Raw genomic sequence first — 18,676 nt, 5'->3', positions numbered from 1 at the left:
GGACTATAAAAGGTCCCTTTTAGCAATTTTGCCTAATATTTAAGGTACATATAATGTAGTCAAGTCAGTTTGTTATTTCCTACTCCATTATCTAGGCGAGCTATTGATATCAATTACGAAGTACTCCGTACTGTACACGTACGTAGTAAGTCACATAACTCAAATAAATTATAATTCAGAACATGAAACCTACATATAACTAGATTGTACACATTCGTTGATGGAATGAATTCATTCCGTATGGTAGGTCATGAATAAATCTTAAGCCTCACTTGTAAAGATATTTTCTAGCTAGCTTATCTTCAGAAAGTTTGTCCAATAAAAAATGCGTGCCAATAGTTTCAAATTCATGCTAGCCACATTATAAGATTATAGTAAGATAAGATATGATTGTGGCCTTAGCTTGTGGGACCAACTATTTAAGGTTCGAGTTGCTAACTTGACATACTCCCTTTATCCTTGTTTTATCGCTACATGCCCACATATTCTTCTCTAGAGAGTCTCGACCCTTTGAAATTGATTCATAGCTTACATATAATGGTAATTAAGTTTTACCACACGATCTTTATCTATCTCTCAATGGGCCCAATTTATCAAATTATGTGCATATTTTACACTCAATTTTTATAAAATGAATGTTGATTATGTGACAATTAAAGAGAAGAAACCAATAAAGTCTTGGATGAGGGCATGTGGCTATGTACAATAGGTTTCAGGTTCGAATCTCTAACCCCTAATTTATAATTTATATCTCACCCCCCCAAAAAAAACAAATTATCAAAAAAAATGCTAAAAAGTACTTCCTCCGTTCCACAATAGATGCATAATTTCTCATTGCACATATGTCAACGCGCTTATTTGAACATAAATATCTCTAAATGCGTATAAGTAAAAATTATAAAAAGTTGATATTTGGAACCCTTGCATTAATACGAAGTTTATTCTTACACAACAGTGAAACAAAGGTTGTCAAAGTTAATTGATGAATAGTACACAAATGAGAAATGATGCAACTATTGTGGAACGGAGGAAGTAGTACATATCATAAACGTGTTTTGAGTTTATATGAATATACGTGTTTTTGTCCTTGATGCATGCAGGTTTCAAATACACCTTGTATTGTAAAGAGGACAAAAGAACTGCAGAAGGGTAAGGGAAGGGCCTATGTGGGGCTATATAAAGAGGTTTAAACCCCCTTTGTATGGCACACTGTATCAGCAATAATCAACCCTTAAAAACACACTAAAAAAACAATGAAGAAATGGGTTGTTCTGGTTGCTATTGTACTGGTAATGGGCAGCAATGGTCTTGCGGAAGGTGAATTTTCCGACGACTATCAGCAGCTTCCAATTTCAAATATTTTACTCCAAGGAGCTAGAGCCGCAGCCGCAGCCGCAGGCGAAGGCGGAGGCGGAGGTGGGGTGGTTGATGATAATAATCTAAAGTGCGCTGTACAAGGGCAACGGTGCAACCCTAATAACCCAAATCAATGTTGCTATGGAAACCGATGTATGTTCGTTGGCCATACCGTGAGTGTGTATGCATGCGTATGGTGCCCAACACCTGGATTTCCTTGTGGTCGTCTTGACCCGTGTTGCCCCGGATTCACCTGCACCGCCTTCTTTTCCGGTAGCTGCGTCAGAAACTAGTTATTCTTGGTTACGTTGTGGATGTATCATCGGATGTTAATTCGTTCATGAATCATGGCTGCGTTATGTGTTGTATGTTTGTCTTCGCCCTTGGTGTTATATTTGTGTTGTACGGTCGTCTTAATTTGGTTTAATTTGCTTTGTTAAAATTAAGTTGTACTCTTAATTATTCCATGTCTGGTTCTAAGACAACTAGGGGTATGTTGTTGTTTATCTCTGAATAAAACAATAGTACATGTAGTCAAATGTATATATTTTCATCTGTTCTTTTAATATTGCACTATGTTGACTTTTACGCTTCTCGGCACATGACATTGACTCGTAATATTTTTAAATTATACATATAAAAAAATTGTTATATAGAAATTATATATCGATAAGAATCTATGAAGATCCTATACGATTACATTTTTTCTGTATAAAGTACAAAATACGGTGAAAAATATAGTGTGAATAGTCAAGTCAAAATGGTACGATATTTCGGGAGCGGAATAAGTACTAAAAGTATTTCAGTATAGATTTTTCTGAATTAATTAATATGGTCTCCTATAAGATACCGATACACATATGACAGTTGATGTTAGCATTCAAAAACATAAATAATATACTCCCTCAGTCCCAGATTAGTTGTTACACTTACCTTTGCACAAAGTTTTAGGTGATAAGTGGTTGTATGGTTATCAATTGTTATTTTATTAAAAAAGTAGATGTGATAGGAGTTAGTAGAGTATTTTTTTAATTGAATGAGAGATGGTGTGGGGACAAAAAGTTAGTGGAAAGAGAGAGACAAATATAATAATTATGGAGTCATTCCTAATTTAGAAGTGTAACAACTAATGTGGGACGGACGAAAAAAGAAAGTGTAACAACTAATCTGGGACGTAAGGAGTAATTGATATATGAAATTATAACTATTTGACTGAAGATTATAATTAATACTGTTAAAACATAACTATTACTTGATTACAATGTACAACTATTTTATTAGAACTCGCTCTTATACATGAAACAATCATATACTTAGTTTTTGTAATTGAAGTGCATACTCCGTATCTTTTAGGTCTCCAACAACAACAATGAATGTACGCAGTGTTTATACCAAATTTCGTCTAGGAGCGACACTTGGCTTGGGTCGACACTAACTAAGTAAAGAATGCGAAAAACGATAAAAAGAGAGGTGGTACAAGGAGATGTTGACGCGAAAAACCCATAAATAAGGTAAAACACCACGGATAGGTATGAGGCTATCAATCCACTAAGTATCCTAAGAATATGACTAAGTAAACGACTGTGCTTTTGTAAAGAAAATAAAGGAGTACAACGATTGCTTTAATGGCTAATGTTGTAACACCCTAATAATTCCTTGCTTTTTATAAAACATTTCCCGACTTAAAACACAGGAATTACCAAGATATTACCGCCACCGTGATAACGGCTAAGGCTATTTACCAGAATTACGCAGCGGAATTAACTAACTTTCAAAACACATTAAATAAATAGTTAATGGTTATTAAAACAAGTTGGAACCACTAAGGCCCAAACCAAAGTATTAAAGTATTTCAAAATCCATTAACTATAAGCAATAGTATTAGTCATGACTATAAATAAAAAATAGAGTTTATAATTACGGAAGAATATAACTCTCCACTCGAATCCCATGATAACTTCTCCCGCAAGTTATCTCTACAACATGCTTTATTAAAAATCTACTCCCCAACAACGCAAATGCAATTGATGGATCATCATAGGGTCATTAAGGCAAAGGCCATGACCAGAAGACATGAACCACGAAGTCAGCAAAAGCTGAGTACGAACAAGCTAGAATAACATTCTATCCTAACATGCTTCACTCGAAGAATTAAATAATCCACATGCAAAAGCCATGTAATAAACAACAAACATGGAGACAAGACTCGACACATGACACGACTCTTGACTCACAGTTTAATAAAAAGTAGCTTCGAACGGGTAAAGTAATGTATCCTCAAAAGGAAAGAAAGGGTGATGGGAGCCAACCATACACCAAAATAAGTCGGGATACTACCGACAGTCGGGCCATACCGACAGGAATTCCAATGCACAACGGCATAAAAAGAATGAAACAACGTCTTGTATCATTCCAGGAGTACAAGTTTTCCGGCAAGACTCCCCCCATTGTTCATACTCAAGGTATATACGTTCCAAGAGTTTTGAAGCTCTTTGGGTTACACTTTACGTTAATTAATATGTTATGTTCAAGGCGACTAAAGACTCTACTCAAGACACAACATACAAACAATTAAACAATTCGACAATGACTCTTCATTATTTTACTTCTTTAGGACTTGTGATCAAACATAGACTCAAGTGAAATTACTCACATTGTTCCTTCTCAAAAACACTATTTGAGATAACCCGACATTGCCTATTAACAAGCGGGGTGTGCCCTTAGCACGAATTGTCCTTAATTCAATTCACATAGACTCTCTACCATATTCTACCCCTTGGTAGAATATATATTGCTCACTGGCAATATTCGACTGGCTCAATAATTATGCTAGACATCCTGTACTATAGCATAATAATAATAACAACTTGCATGCGCACTACTCATACATGCAAACCAACTTGAACAACATGCTTGACATAATTCAACGATTATAAAAGTCCATAACATGATAGTTCAATAAAATCTATAAAGCATAACTCAATTCATAACATGCTCGTTCACATAGATTCAATAACAATAATAACATGCTCGTTCCCAATATCAAACATGAATTCATAATAACATATTCTTTCCAATCATCAAACATGAATTCATAATAACATATAACTTCACATGATTCGCATTCAATATAATTCACAAAGTCCTCACGGGATCGGTGGTCACCCTAGTCTTGTACGTACCTGGAATACCTAAGTACGGAGGCCACTGTGCGAATCACGGCTCACTAGAAATCAACTCCTATAAACAAAATAAGAGAACTAAATTATTATCCATGTTCACTAAATTTCCAGCAACTATTTAAGATTCTAAAACTCTTAGTTTAATTAGAAATCGTTCATTAATCGTTAATTTAATAGTCTCAAATAGTCAACTCAATTCCTAACATAAAACATTGACTTTTTAGCTTTAAAACCATTAAAAACCAACTTTTTGAAGCTTATAAACAATCTGAAAATTTAAGTTGATTCCCATAATTTAAATTGTCATTAAATTATGTGAATCAATCGCTTTATTAATTTGAAATCAAAACCTTAACAATAGTTTAGTCCAAAACATGTTGACTTCAAAAATCAACACTTTATAAACTTATTAAATCTGAAAATTATAATTTCAATCATCTATAATTTCAATCATCAAAACCAATCTCTTTAATTAAAACACAACACTAACCCAATACGGTGTTCATAACCGTTCTAATTAATTTAAACAACCCAAATATTTAAACTAATCACAACAATTAAAACAATTTAAAACTGAAAATTAATATTTTTGAAAATAAAATTTGATTAAACAATTGATCCACACACACACACACACAACGATTTATTAATCGTGTGTGTGTGTGTCGACCAACACACACGACAAGCACGACAACAGCAGCGACATCGCAACGCACCGCAGCAAGGGCGCGCACGCACAAGGGTCAGGGGCAGGCGAGCTGGGCGCTGGGCACAGGCGAGGCACAACGCGCGCACACACAGCTCTGCTGTTGTGCTGCGACGCGACGCGAGATGAGGGACGAGTGGGAAGCGCATCAAGGCACGACCGCACAGCACGCAAGCACGTAGTGCTACGCTGCGGCTGCGGGAAGGCGAGAAAGAGACGAGTGAGGGCTGCCTTGCGCCGCAAGCAAGGGCGCACGAAGAGAGGGAGTGTGGGGCGTGGAGTGTGCCGCAAGGAGAGGAAAAAGAGTAGAGCGAGAGATTTCTGAATTTTTGGTTGTGAGGGTTTGATATGAGGTTTATTTATAGGTCTTCTCTCCCATCTGTGCTAGGTTAGGGTAATTTTGAGTTGGGCTCGGGCTCATTTAAGTTTACTCCTTGCAAGCTTTGTTGGGTTTGATCAAGACAAAACAACTGGGCTTTAAGTATATTAAATTCGTTTTCGAAATACGACCCAACATATCCCGACTAAATAAATTCGTTGAATCTATTTAATAAAATACGATTTTTGAAATTAATTAAAAATAAAAGCGCATTTAATTCTCATTAAATGAAATTAATTTATAAAAATAAAACGAAATGCTTTATAAATATAATAAAATATATTTATAATTATAGAAAAATACGAGGTATTACAGTCTACCTTCCTCAAAAGAAGTTTCATCCCGAAACTTGGGCACGGAAATCACAACCTTAAAACTAGACTTGAGACTATTTTGAGACTTTAGTGCGTTTTCTTTGCAAAAAGTTTTAGTTGTTGTACTCTTTAAGTAATTCAACATGACAATAAACAGTGAAACTTCACTGAAAACAACGATTCAAGCTTATCTTAAAGGATAAATTTGGTAAATAAGGTAAAAAGCGCGAAATTCTACCGCACTCTACCCCCCTTAAAGAAAACGAGTTACGGCCCCGTAACTCAACTAACCTCGGAAAAAAGCTCGGGATATTTCTTTCTCATTTCCTCCTCCGCTTCCCAGGTAGCTTCCTCAGACTCTTGGTTAGACCACAACACCGTAACGATCTTAACATCCTTAGTTCGTGTACTACGCACTTTGCTATCGAGTATTTTGACAGGTCTTTCCTCAAATGTCAAACTTTGGTCTAACTCTATGGTCTCCGGTTGCAGTACATGAGACTTATCCGGGACATACTTTCTCAACTGAAATACATGAAACACATTATGCACTCTATGCAAGTCCATGGGCAAGGCTAATCTATAAGCTACCTTCCCTATCCGTTCTAGGATCTCATATGGGCCTATATACTTTGGGCTAAGCTTTCCTTTCTTCCCAAATCTCATCACACCTTTCATTGGTGAAACCTTAAGCAACACTTTGTCACCTATTTGGAACTCTTCATCCCTACGCTTTAAATCTGCGTAGCTCTTTTGCCGATCTTGCGCTGCTTGGATTTTGGATTGAATAGTCCTAACCTAATTCATAATGTCCTCTATCATTTGGGGACCTAGTACGAAGGTTTCACTAATGTCACTCCAACATAGTGGACTTCTGCATTTTTGTCCATACTGGGCTTCGAATGGTGCTATTCCAATACTGGCATGATAGCTATTGTTGTATGAAAACTCAATTAGATCTAGGATATCTTCCCATCCACCTTGAAAATCAATCACACAAGCTCTTAGCATATCCTCTAAGGTTTGAATAGTTCTTTCGGTTTGTCCATCTGTGGCTGGGTGGAACGCTGTACTCATTTTCAATGTGGTACCAAAGTTCTTCTACACACTCTTCCAGAAATTCGAAAGGAACCTAGAATCTCTATCTGATACGATATCCTTAGGAACTCCATGTAATCTCACTACATGCTTGATGTAAGCTTTGGCAAGTTGTTCCATTTTCCAGGTTTCTTTCATTGGTATGAACACTGCCGACTTAGTCAACCTATCCACCACTACCCAAATGGTGTCATTTCTACTCTTCGACTTGGGTAAACAAGTGACAAAGTCCATTGAGATACAGTCCCACTTCCAACTCGGAATCTCTAAAGGTTGGGCCTTTCCCTGAGGTCTCCTATGCTCAATCTTAACCTTCTGACAAGTCAAACACCTTGCCACGAATTCAGCCACTTCATTTTTCATCCTTGGCCACCAATAGACCTTTTCCAGATCCTTATACAGCTTGTCACCTCCCGGGTGAACAGAATATGGCGTATTATGACCTTCTCTCATTAACGTCTCCTTTAGTTCACCACAATTTTGAGGTACGCACCATCGTCCTTTATACCTCAAACTTCCATCCTCGTGGATCTTAAAATCAATCTCCTTTCCTTGCGAAACCTTTTCCTTGATTCGCTCTAACTTAACGTCACCAGCCTGATTCTCCCTGATTTCATCAAACACCGACGACTGGATGGTTAAGGAACTCATCATACCCTCAAGGCATTCTCCACTCACTATTTCTAGATTCAATCAATGCATGTCCTTACACAACTCGCTAGCAACTACTAACGCATTCACACCATGACTTGATTTCCTACTCAAGGCATCTGCGACTACATTGGCTTTTCCCTTATGGTATTGAATATCCAAATCATAGTCCTTGATTAACTCCAACCACCTTCGTTGGCGCATATTTAAGTCCTTCTGTGTGAAAATGTACTTCAAACTCTTATGATCCGTGAATATCCTACTTTCACACCATACAGATAGTGTCTCCATATCTTTAATGAAAACACTATGGCGGCTAACTCTAAATCGTGGGTAGGGTAATTGGATTCATATGGATTTAACTGCCTCGATGCATACGCAATCACTTTCCCGTTCTGCATCAACACACACCCTAAACCATTCTTAGAGGCATCACTATATACATCATAAGTACCGCTCTCATCTGGAAAAGTTAACACCGGCGCGGTTGTTAATCGCGTCTTTAAAGCTTGGAACGCCTCCTCACACTGGTCATTCCACTCAAACTTTGCTTCTTTCTTCATCAAGGTTGTCATTGGTTTGGCGATTCTAGAAAAGTCTTGCACAAAGCATCTATAATAACCCGCTAAACAAAGAAAAATCCAAATATCGGTGACACTCTTAGGTGTAGGCCACTCACTAATGGCTTTTATCTTTGCAGGATCCACTGCAACTCCTTCCTTGGATACAAAATGTCCTAAGAACGCAACTCTCTCCAGCCAGAATTCACACTTCGAGAATTTGGCAGGGTACTCAACACTGACCTTAAGTGTTCCGCATGATCCTCCTCACTCTTAGAGTAGACCAGAATATCATCTATGAAAACCACTACACACTTGTCCAAGAATGCATGGAATACTCAGTTCATTAAGTCCATAAAGATTGCAGGTGCATTGGTTAACCCAAAAGGCGTAACTGTGAACTCATAATGACCGTATCTAGTCCTAAATGTAGTCTTTGGTATATCGTGCTCCGCGATTCTCAACTGATGATAACCTGACCTCAAGTCGATCTTTGAAAACATTCTTGCTCCTTTTAATTGGTCAAATAGATCATCTATCCTAGGCAAAGGGTACTTATTCTTGATTGTGACCTTATTGAGCTCCCTGTAGTCTATACAGAGTCTCATACTACCGTCCTTCTTCTTCACAAACAAGACTGACGCTCCCCAAGGCGATGCACTTGGTCTGATATAACCTTTCTCTAGCAATTCCTCAAGTTGACCTTTTAACTCACTCATTTCTGCTGGAGCCATCCGGTATGGGATTTTTAGATAGGTGCAGTTCCAAGTGCTAAATCTATGGTAAAATCGATTGGTCGATTGGGCGGCATCCCGGGATCTCTTTCGGAAACACTTCCAGGAATTCACTCACCACTGCAATATCCCCTGGTTGCTCTCTCTTCACATGGTCTAGGTCTCTTACATTGCATAAGAAAACAGGGTTCCCTTTGTGTATTAACTTCACGAGTTCCATTGCCGTGACGATTCCTACACTCCTAGGCTTCCCAAAACGGCGATACGACACCACCTTTCCTAGACTAGACTTCAAGTGAATCTTCTGCTTCTCACAGTCAATCTTAGCTTTGAACATGGCCAACTAGTCCATTCCCAAAATCACATCTAAATCTCCTAACTCAAACTCAATTAGGCTAGACAAGAATATGGTCTTGGCTATGGTTAACGGTACATTCCTATGGATCTTAGTGCATTTCACAATCTCACCAGTTGGTATCACTATGGGTACTTCAATCTCTTCAGGTTCTTTCAATCCTAACTTCTCTAAGATACCCTTTGATATAAACGAATAAGTCGCACCAGAATCAAATAGTACTTTAACTAAAATGGAGTTAATAGAAAAAGTACCAGCTATGACGTCAGACGAGTTTTCGGCTTCCTGCCTAGTGATCACATTCAGCTTTCCTTGGGCAACTCCCTTGTTATAGCCACCTCCATTGGCATTTCCATTAGCATTTCGGTTCCCATTCTGCTGATAGTTTCCTCCGGGCTTTCCATTACCCTGGCCATTATTGCCATTGTTACCATTCTGGTTACCCCTCTGGTTTCCACCATTGTTCCCTCCATTCCGGTTTTGGTTATTCCGATTGTTGTTCTGGCGGTTGCCTTGGTTGACTTGGTTGGGTTTCCAATTCTTGGCCCAACACTCAAATTCTCTATGGCCTAGCTTCTCACAAAACCTACAGACAACTTGGTTTCCATTACAGTCTCGACCTGGGTGATTAGTATGGCAACGTCTACACTCATAGACTCTCGTTCCAATCCCTGTAGACTGATTTTTATCTCCATTGTTATTGTGGAAATTGTTCTTGTTTCCACCCTGGTTTCCCCTGAACTGGAAATGGTTGTTTCCCTTGTTTTTTCTTAAAGTTTCCCTGATTCTGCTGGTGATGAGTGACGTTTATGACACTCATAGGGTAGTAATTTAGGCATTATTTGAGTAGGTTTTATTCTATTTTTAGCATTTTTAGTCTTTATTTTCCTTAAATTCTTATTTCGATTATTTATTGCTTAATCTAGTGCTTTTAGCTATTTTTATTAGTTTTTAGATCTTAATTTCGTAATTTATTTATTTTATTGGTTTTATAATTTTATAGTTTAATTATTTAGTTTTTGTTATTAATTTTCTATTTTTATTACTATTATTATTACTATTATTATTATTGTTAATTTTATTTATTTACTAGATTGAAACCCGTGCGATGCACGGTTTATTATAGATATATTCATATTATCATATATAAAAGGTTATTTGATGAAATACAATGAAGTTAGAAGAAAAAAAAATCACAATCAGTTATGCCGATAACTAAAAATAAAACACGAAAAATTTGCTAATAACAAAACATGCATGCTGGGGGAGTGTAATTAATAATTTTTTTGAACCATCAACTAATGGATTACGATTTGTATTTATATTTGTATTTTAATTATTATATTTTACTCAACGCAAATGATATTTAATTTGCAGATATGTTATCCTAAAAAATGGTACTCCTTAGATAAAGAGTGTTCTTTATCGTAAACTTGGAGTAAAGTATAACTCTAAGCTATTACTCAATTCCAACCATTAATCGTATCGATGCACGGATATTTATTTTCATTGCATGATAAATACACATTATAATAATATGAAATATATAAAAACGCGGTTAGTTTATAATTCAACAAATACATACTATAAAGATATATTATAAAATACTCGTATAAGATTTTATTAACCTTGTACTTTGTTATAGTCATTTTCTTTATCGGTTGGTTAATTACATTAAATATCGAATAATTGCTTCGTTATGATGAGATAAAACTAACATAAAAAGTAAGGAGGATAAATTTTAGTCTAAGTAATTTATATACTTCTTACTCGTTTTCCATTGGTAGCATAAATATAACACTTACCAGTTACCATTCAAACAACCCATGCATATGATGCATAACTAACTACATGTGAAGGAATTTGAGAAAAAATGGTGATAGAAGTTACAAAGAAAAACACTACAATCACGTACAATTACAAAATCGAGTAAGAGGAGAAGGAGTGGCGAACCTACAAACACTTAACCCTAAGAGAATCAGAACTATTTATAATGTTTTCACGGTTAAAGTTTAGGTTACATTAAACTCTAGTTTTTTTTTATTGAATTTAAACTTTGACAATACTTTTATCAATACAAACCTTATCTTATGGAGTATTTATGTTATGACTCAATATTAATTATTACTGTACGATTTAAAAAAAAACATTCTCATATTTCAATATTCAACCTATGTATAAATCCATATATGTAGAAGTACTATGTAGCAAAGGATAGTGTTTTCCATTGATTGAAAATCTTCTTCGTTTATGTTATCAAATTAACATACGTAGTATATTTTAATATTAATATATATTTAATATTAATTAAATAGTGTGTATTTGGAATTCTCATACTCAATCTATAGTAATATCGTATGAAGTGTGATTCTACAGAGTAATATTTATGTTTCTTAAACATTTAAATATATTTAATTAATATTTGATACTTTAAAATTAATTAAAGTACATACGTGGCACCTAATTAATTATCTACATGGCACTTGATTTTTTTAATTCAAAAAAAAAATTATAAATCTTATTTTTCATTGGCCGAAACCATTAGTAATCCTAGGTGGCGCTCTAATCTTTCAGCAAATATGCCTCCTTTATATATGTATATTAGATTTATATTCGTCTTACTTTTTTTACATGTCAAGTTTCTCCCCTCGTATTATTTTCAATTGTGTAGATGTGCTTGCTCGAAGTTTTGGATATGAGTTTCAAAGGCCAAGTCAACTTGTGTTACTATGTCAGAGAGCAAGAAAATTGGGGTATGAGTTTTGTTGCTTGTGGGCCTCGGCTAACTGCTGCCCAAGAGTCCAATATACACAAACATCAGCTACCCTCCCTAGCCTACACCACACCCTCCTCTATCCTACACCACACCCTCCTCTATCCTACACCACACCCTTCACCTATCAACAAGAGCTGCCGGAAACAACCACTCCAATAGCACCGAGCTGCTGCAGCAACACCTATGCAGCACCAACCTCATCTTCGTACACCAATCAGCATCAGCATCAGCAACACCTATGCGCCACATCCAACCCAACCACAACAACAAGAAACGCCCAAAAACACAATCAAGAAACAGAGAAAAACAGAGTATATTGGTTCGTTCGAACCCGTATCGAGTTCGACCGAACAAAAGATTTAGAGTTCCTGATTGTATGAGGTTCGGCCGAACCTGAACGGTGTTCGCCCAAACCGAAAATAAGTCCGGCCGAACCTCCATTTGTGTTCGTTCGAACAATTGGGCGCGTTTGGGTGTAAGGATTAATGAAAGCTCGTGATTGCACGTGATGATGGTGGTTCCAGGCCATTCGATTGCGCCGTACATGGTTCAATGGAGGGCTGCGATTTCAGTTGATCGATCGGCGATGAACGATGATCGATGATGGCCGTTGATGTGTGATGGACCAACGAGGATGATCGTTTATTGATGAAGATGAACGGTGATGCCCGATGATGATGATTATCGAGGATGAACGAGGATCGCTGACGATGGTTTTGATTTGGAAGGAGTTGCGAAGCAGAGGCGCATAGACAAAGGAAAAGGACGAAGGGGGTTCTGGGGTTTTGGAAGAAAGAGGAGGGGTCTGACATTATTTGGGGGGTTTCCTTTTCTCTTTTTTTTTTTTTTTTTTTTCTTTCTTTGAATTCCTTTTATCTTCCTTTCTTTTATCTTTTTATTTTTTTATTTTTTTTATTCCCTTTTTTTTTTAGTTTTAGAGTTTCTTTTCCTTTTTCTTTTTCTTTTTCTTTCTTTTAATTAATTAGAGTAGTATAAATACTCTTTATTCTAATTTCAAAGGGGGGAGGAATGTACATAATTAGTCTCATTTTTTCTAGGGTTTTAGTTTTAGGGAGAGAAAAGTGAGAAAATTAAATGGGTTAAAATTGGATGTTGAAGAATTAAAGATGGGAATTGATGATTTGGAGATTTCCACCATTTAATCAATGAGATTTTCTTTACTCCTCTCTCTTTATTTATTGCCTTATTTATTGCTTTATTTATTATTTTGATTAGTTTAATTGTTTTTGTTTAGTTTAATGATTCATGTTTAGATTAGTTGTTGTTATTGTTTAAAATCATGTTTTTAGTTGTTAATTTATATAAATTTCATATTTTTATGTTGATGGAGTAGTTTATTGGTTAGGGTTTGGGTGAAAACCTAACAATGATAGATTTGGGTAAATGAGTTTGAATTTGGTGATGTTACATGATTAAATTATTGTTTGTTTGAGCATACTCAAACTTTGTTGTATGCAAATGAGCTACTTGTGTATGACTTAGATTTTGGGGTAGTTGACTTTAGGAAAATCGAGGGATCGTGACCTAAGTTGACTATTGTTTGGTTTGTGCTTACCGTGACCTAAGGGTAGTTGTGTGTAGGACGGGAGTTCGCATTTGACTATTCTAAGAATTGATCCAAGGCGGGAGTCATTTGGGGATCTATTTCTAACCAACACATCATTCATACTTTGCTTATGCATCATCATTCTTAATTGTTGCTCGTATACTTGTTTCATTATTGTTGGTGTTTGATCTCATTCCTTGACCATGTTTGTCCTTTGGTAGTTAGTTTAGTTTTAGTTGGTTAGTTGACTTTTCAAACCCCGTTCCGACCTAGCTTGTTGTTCGATTAGCATAAATTAGTGCACCTTAGTCCTTGTGGATTCCGACCCTTGCTTGCCGCTTTACTTGTGTTTAGTGGTTAGTTTAGGTTTTTTGTTTGATTAGGAGAGACTAGTAACGACCTAGTTTTCCCCTCGATCAGCTGGCCACCACCTTGGTTTTGGTTACCAACATCCTTCCTCTTTTCACCAATTCCGTTCTTCCTTTGCTGCAGGCCATACAAATGGGCAGCTTTTCCATATAGGGTGTCAAGAGATGTAAAGGTCTCTCCAGCAAGCATCAATTGCAAATCCATAGTCAACCCGCTCTCAAATCTTTGGGCTCTAAGCTCCTCCGTTGCCACCACTTCCGGTGCAAATCTAGACAGCTCTATAAACTTAGAATAGTACTATGTCACAGACATACCATCCATTTTCAACTCGATGAACTCTTGGGCTTTCTGCTTCTTCAGGTATGGTGGGTAAAACTTGTTCCTTAAGGCTACCTTGAATGATTCCCATCCAAATCCAGGTGTAGCTCTCAAAGCATTCTCACATCTTTGCCACCACAAATCAGCTTCTCCCCTAAGGTAATAAACATCACTATTAACCCTAAGGTCTTCTAGGCAATTGACAGCTACCAATACAAGAAAAACTCTCATCAACGACAAGTAATTCGGTCGTAAAAAGACCCATTTTGGTCGTAAAAAGCCTTTTACGACGAGAAATCCTTATGGTCGCAAGCCGTCGCTATAGGCTCCGTCGCGAAAGGTATTGGACACTTTTACGACGAGATTGGTATGGTCGTCGCAAGTAATTTTTTACAACGAGAATATAATCTCGTCGTAATTAATTTTATCTACGACGAGATTTCTCGTCGCAACTATTGTTTTTAGTGGTTAAAAGACTTATCTTTTACGACCTACAACTTTATAACTACGACCGTATTTCTCGTCGTAAAAAGATTTGCAATTAACGACAAGAATGAACCTAATTACTTTTCTTGCGACCATTATTTTGGGTCCCATGATTCTATTTTATGTACCAGATATATTAATAAATCTAAAAACCTGTGAAACCAAATATTACAATATAATACACCATAATATAATGACCTCAAATATTGTAATTTTCATTTAACAATAATATGTTCATAACAGTACGTTACCCAACAAAATGATATATTTTGTTTACTAATACAAAAACACAAGCCCCATTACATTTGTAAGCTAAAATTAGAGTATGCCAAAATATTACAAGCTACAATTAGATGGAGGACACAACCAATCTCCACATTAAGCCCTCTCCGTTAAGCCTTGAAAAATTATATATATGCTGAATATAATGCTATAATATATAGTCATCAACTACCTGCATTCATACGTAAAATAGGAATGATCAAGATGGACAAAAAAACAAATGAATATGATTTAAATATTAGAAAATATAACAAATGACTACGATTAGAGCAAGAAAAATAAATAAAGAGTGATCAAATACACTTTACTTCTTTATTCACTGCGTCCAATTAAACCTAGAACATGTATTATCCAATTCTACACGGAGATATTTATTTTAAATGATGCCATACCAATTTTTCATATTAACAAGAACATAAATTTAATTACCATCTAAGGCGAAGCAACGAGATCAAGCATTGAACACCAAGGAATATAAATGAGGGTTCAGAACTTCACAAACCTAAGCGTATTCAAGAAGGTAACTGATTAAGATGTTTAAAACAAAATTTAGCAAGAATTTTTTTCCAAAATCAGGTATAGGAACAACTCGGGAGAAGCGCACAAACAGAAGTATATAGGTTTCACCTTCATGGACATGAACGGATGATATTTGACAAGTATATGCTTCTCTACCTTTTTTCTATATCATGTAAGTTACTACTTACTAGTAATTTGAACTATACATGATACTATCATAGGTCAGAGTGCATGCAATTAAATGATAAAAAATAATATCATAGGAGAGTTTATAACTATTTTAGAAAATTTAGGATTTAAAATGATTACTAGCTGATATTCCCCTTTTTCCATCATAATTGACTTTTGGAACTATCAAGAGTAAAACTGAAAATAAATGGTAAATATAATGGGTACAATTAGAATTTTTCGTACCTTAATCTTTAACTATCATCAGGAATTTCTTGGTCACCAAAGCTAGGTTGTTGCATATAGGCTGCTAGGAACAAGTTGAATTTCTCTTCTAAAGCACTCATCTTCTCAAGATCTGCTTGACGAACTTTTTCCATTTCATCCATGCGTTTTCGAAGATCATCATTTTCTTTTTGTTTCTCATGGGCCCGTGATGTAAGATCTGCTCTAGTAGGTAAAGGGCCTCGTACATCTTTGGGTCTTATTCCAAAGCCAAAACAAACCACACCACCACGATCTTGTGGCCCAAAGAATTTTTCAACAACTTCAAATTGTGAAAGAGAAGGGTTCTCCTTTTCGACACTTACTATCTCATCCTACAAAGAAACCAACAAATTAAATTACAAGCAGACTCTACATTACACTACACTTACTAGTTGTGAATAGTTTGAAAAGGATGGAATACCAATTTGGTAGCATCATTTTCTTTTAAATTGCCGGACTTTCCTTCTCTGGTTTTCTTAAAAACAGCAGATATCGGAGGCAGATATTTTCCTTCCTTTCCACCCTTCATATACAAAGTTTAAATTATCAAATAGTTCACCAAAGGAAAACCTATGTATAGGTTAATAATCTTACCATATCTTCCCAAATAACTTGTCTAAAAGGTGTGCTTCCAGTGTGATGTAGCATTGTTAAGTTGCCTCGATTGCCAGAGTTTCTAGAACTCAACTTCTGAATGTACAAAACATGGAATAAATTATGAATAACACTGATGCCCTTTCCTAAAAAATATTAAAAACTATCATAAGGAACTTACCTTAAAGGCTTCACTTGAAAAATGTTCCTCCACCAACCATTTCCAATCAGCAGGTGTTAAATCATTAGGCGTTTCATTCAATGCATTTTCCAGACCACCTTTCCGAATAATTGAGTTTTGATTCAAAATTCCTCTCCAATTTTGCCATAACCTTTTCAGATGGTCAATAGTTGTTTTACGATCCAAATCAAAGCCTTTACCAACAAACTTGTTCTGCATTAATATTAGCAAAAGTCAATTATTCAATAAATGTGTTCAGCATGAATAATTAAAAAATGTAGCTTACTAATTCAAAATATTATACATGAATTAATAAGATAAATGATAAAGAATATTATATAACATTACCAAAACGGATTGCCACATATGCTCCTTTACACTATTATCAATCTCATCCCATGTATGCACTCTTACTGGACATATAATACGATCTCGAACAAGTTTTCCCATGTGCCTTGTCAAATCTTTATGGTTATCACCAACTGCACCATTCATATAAAACTCAACCTCCAACTTTTCCCCGTCTTTAAGATTTGCTACTTTCTTGCACTTGTTGACACCTCTTGGCTTTGCATCCGGTTTTCTGTTTCTCTTCCTTAATGTAGGGTTATGTGCTTCACAAACATAAAGTAAACAAATTTCTTCAATAAAACAATTATTTTTTTGCTAAGCAATATATTAACAAGGCACAAAACAAATAATAAAATCTGCCAAAGTTTATCAGAATTGTCAAAGAAAAGAAGTGGACTACACCAACGACTTCCCCTCATAATGAAGCTCAAAACTAAACACCAAAAGTAACATAAGAAGATACTTAACATACCATAAAATAATTATTAGGCAAATTTGTCAAAAACTACCTTATAAAATATGATTTTTGCGAAAAACTACCTTATAAAAAAAATGTTGTAATAAACTACCTTATAAAATTTTTATGTTGTAAGATACTACCTTTGGCCATATTATGAGCATTAATTTAAAATTACGACGTTGACTTTACTAGGTGCATATTACGCGACATCTAACGGGAAAGACGTAATTAAATGGCACGTGACATATATATGGTAAAGTCAATCCCGAAATTTCGATCAAACGTTCATAATTCGGGAAAAGGTAGTATCTTACAACATAAATTTTTTATAAGGTAGTTTATTACAACATTTTTTTTATAAGGTAGTTTTTCGCAAAAATCATATTTTATAAGGTAGTTTTTGACAAATTTGCCTAATTATTAACAATAATAAAATTTTACTAATCACATGTTTAAAGTTAACATAATACCTTCCTTTTGGGTCGTCAAGGCATCTTGTAAAGCATTTTGCTGCTCAAGGAAGTCAGAAATGGCTGCATTATTTATGGATCTTTGTATAATATCACTTTCATCATTCCCGACGTCCTCACGAAGAGATTGAAGGAGAATTGCATGTGACATATCCTCTTCCATGGATGCTTCATTGATAGTTCCTTGGTTCACTTCACTTACCATAGTAGGAACATTTGCATCTGGATTATCATTGCTTGTCGTAGTTTTTGAGGGTGCTTTAGCTAATACTCCAGAAAGAAAAGAAACTTTCGAACCTACACTACGACTTAAACCAAGTCTCCCTGGTGGAAGAAATGTAGCCTTTCTTCCAATTGGTGCCATTTAGATGAACAAGCCACTTTAACAATAAAAAGGACACTAGCAAGTTAGTTAACAAAATTATAACACTAGCATTTCCTAAACAAATAACATGATAGAATATTCTAGTAAGAAAGGAAAAAAATCAAAAGGCAGAGATGAAAAGAAACACAAAGAAAATAGAGAGAAAATT

At 35.7% G+C, this 18,676-nt stretch overlaps 1 protein-coding gene and 1 long non-coding RNA gene across 2 annotated transcripts; one reads left to right on the top strand and one right to left on the bottom strand.

The window, feature by feature from the left end:
• The first annotated feature begins 266 nt into the window (after positions 1 to 266).
• On the top strand, positions 267 to 1,956 carry LOC110776514 (uncharacterized). Its single transcript, XR_002530165.2, has 2 exons — positions 267 to 716; positions 1,101 to 1,956. It is a non-coding gene; the product is annotated as an uncharacterized lncRNA (long non-coding RNA).
• Positions 1,957 to 15,102: 13,146 nt separating this feature from the next.
• On the bottom strand, positions 15,103 to 18,630 carry LOC110776518 (uncharacterized). The gene is made up of 7 exons (XM_021981076.2): positions 18,144 to 18,630; positions 17,211 to 17,476; positions 16,863 to 17,075; positions 16,682 to 16,777; positions 16,509 to 16,610; positions 16,067 to 16,419; positions 15,103 to 15,305 (listed from the first exon to the last, which is right to left on the bottom strand). The coding sequence occupies exons 1-6, from the start codon at positions 18,505 to 18,507 to the stop codon at positions 16,075 to 16,077; spliced, it is 1,386 nt and encodes a 461-aa protein (XP_021836768.2). The 5' UTR covers positions 18,508 to 18,630; the 3' UTR covers positions 15,103 to 15,305; positions 16,067 to 16,074.
• Between the last annotated feature and the right edge of the window lie 46 nt (positions 18,631 to 18,676).

This window comes from Spinacia oleracea, chromosome 4 (genome assembly GCF_020520425.1).
Source record: "Spinacia oleracea cultivar Varoflay chromosome 4, BTI_SOV_V1, whole genome shotgun sequence".
Taxonomy (NCBI): domain Eukaryota; kingdom Viridiplantae; phylum Streptophyta; class Magnoliopsida; order Caryophyllales; family Amaranthaceae; genus Spinacia; species Spinacia oleracea.
The sequence above is the reverse complement of the archived record's forward strand: the minus strand, read 5'-3'. Positions and strand labels throughout refer to the sequence as shown.

What these genes read in the sequence shown, in the direction of transcription:
- LOC110776518 (XM_021981076.2), bottom strand. Translation starts at nt 18,507, where the DNA reads ATGGCACCAATTGGAAGAAAGGCTACATTTCTTCCACCAGGGAGACTT. An exon ending in ATATGTGGCAATCCGTTTTG is followed by an intron (nt 17,076 to 17,210) that starts GTAATGTTATAT and finishes ATATTAATGCAG; the next exon opens with AACAAGTTTGTTGGTAAAGG. An exon ending in AAGTTATTTGGGAAGATATG is followed by an intron (nt 16,611 to 16,681) that starts GTAAGATTATTA and finishes TTGTATATGAAG; the next exon opens with GGTGGAAAGGAAGGAAAATA.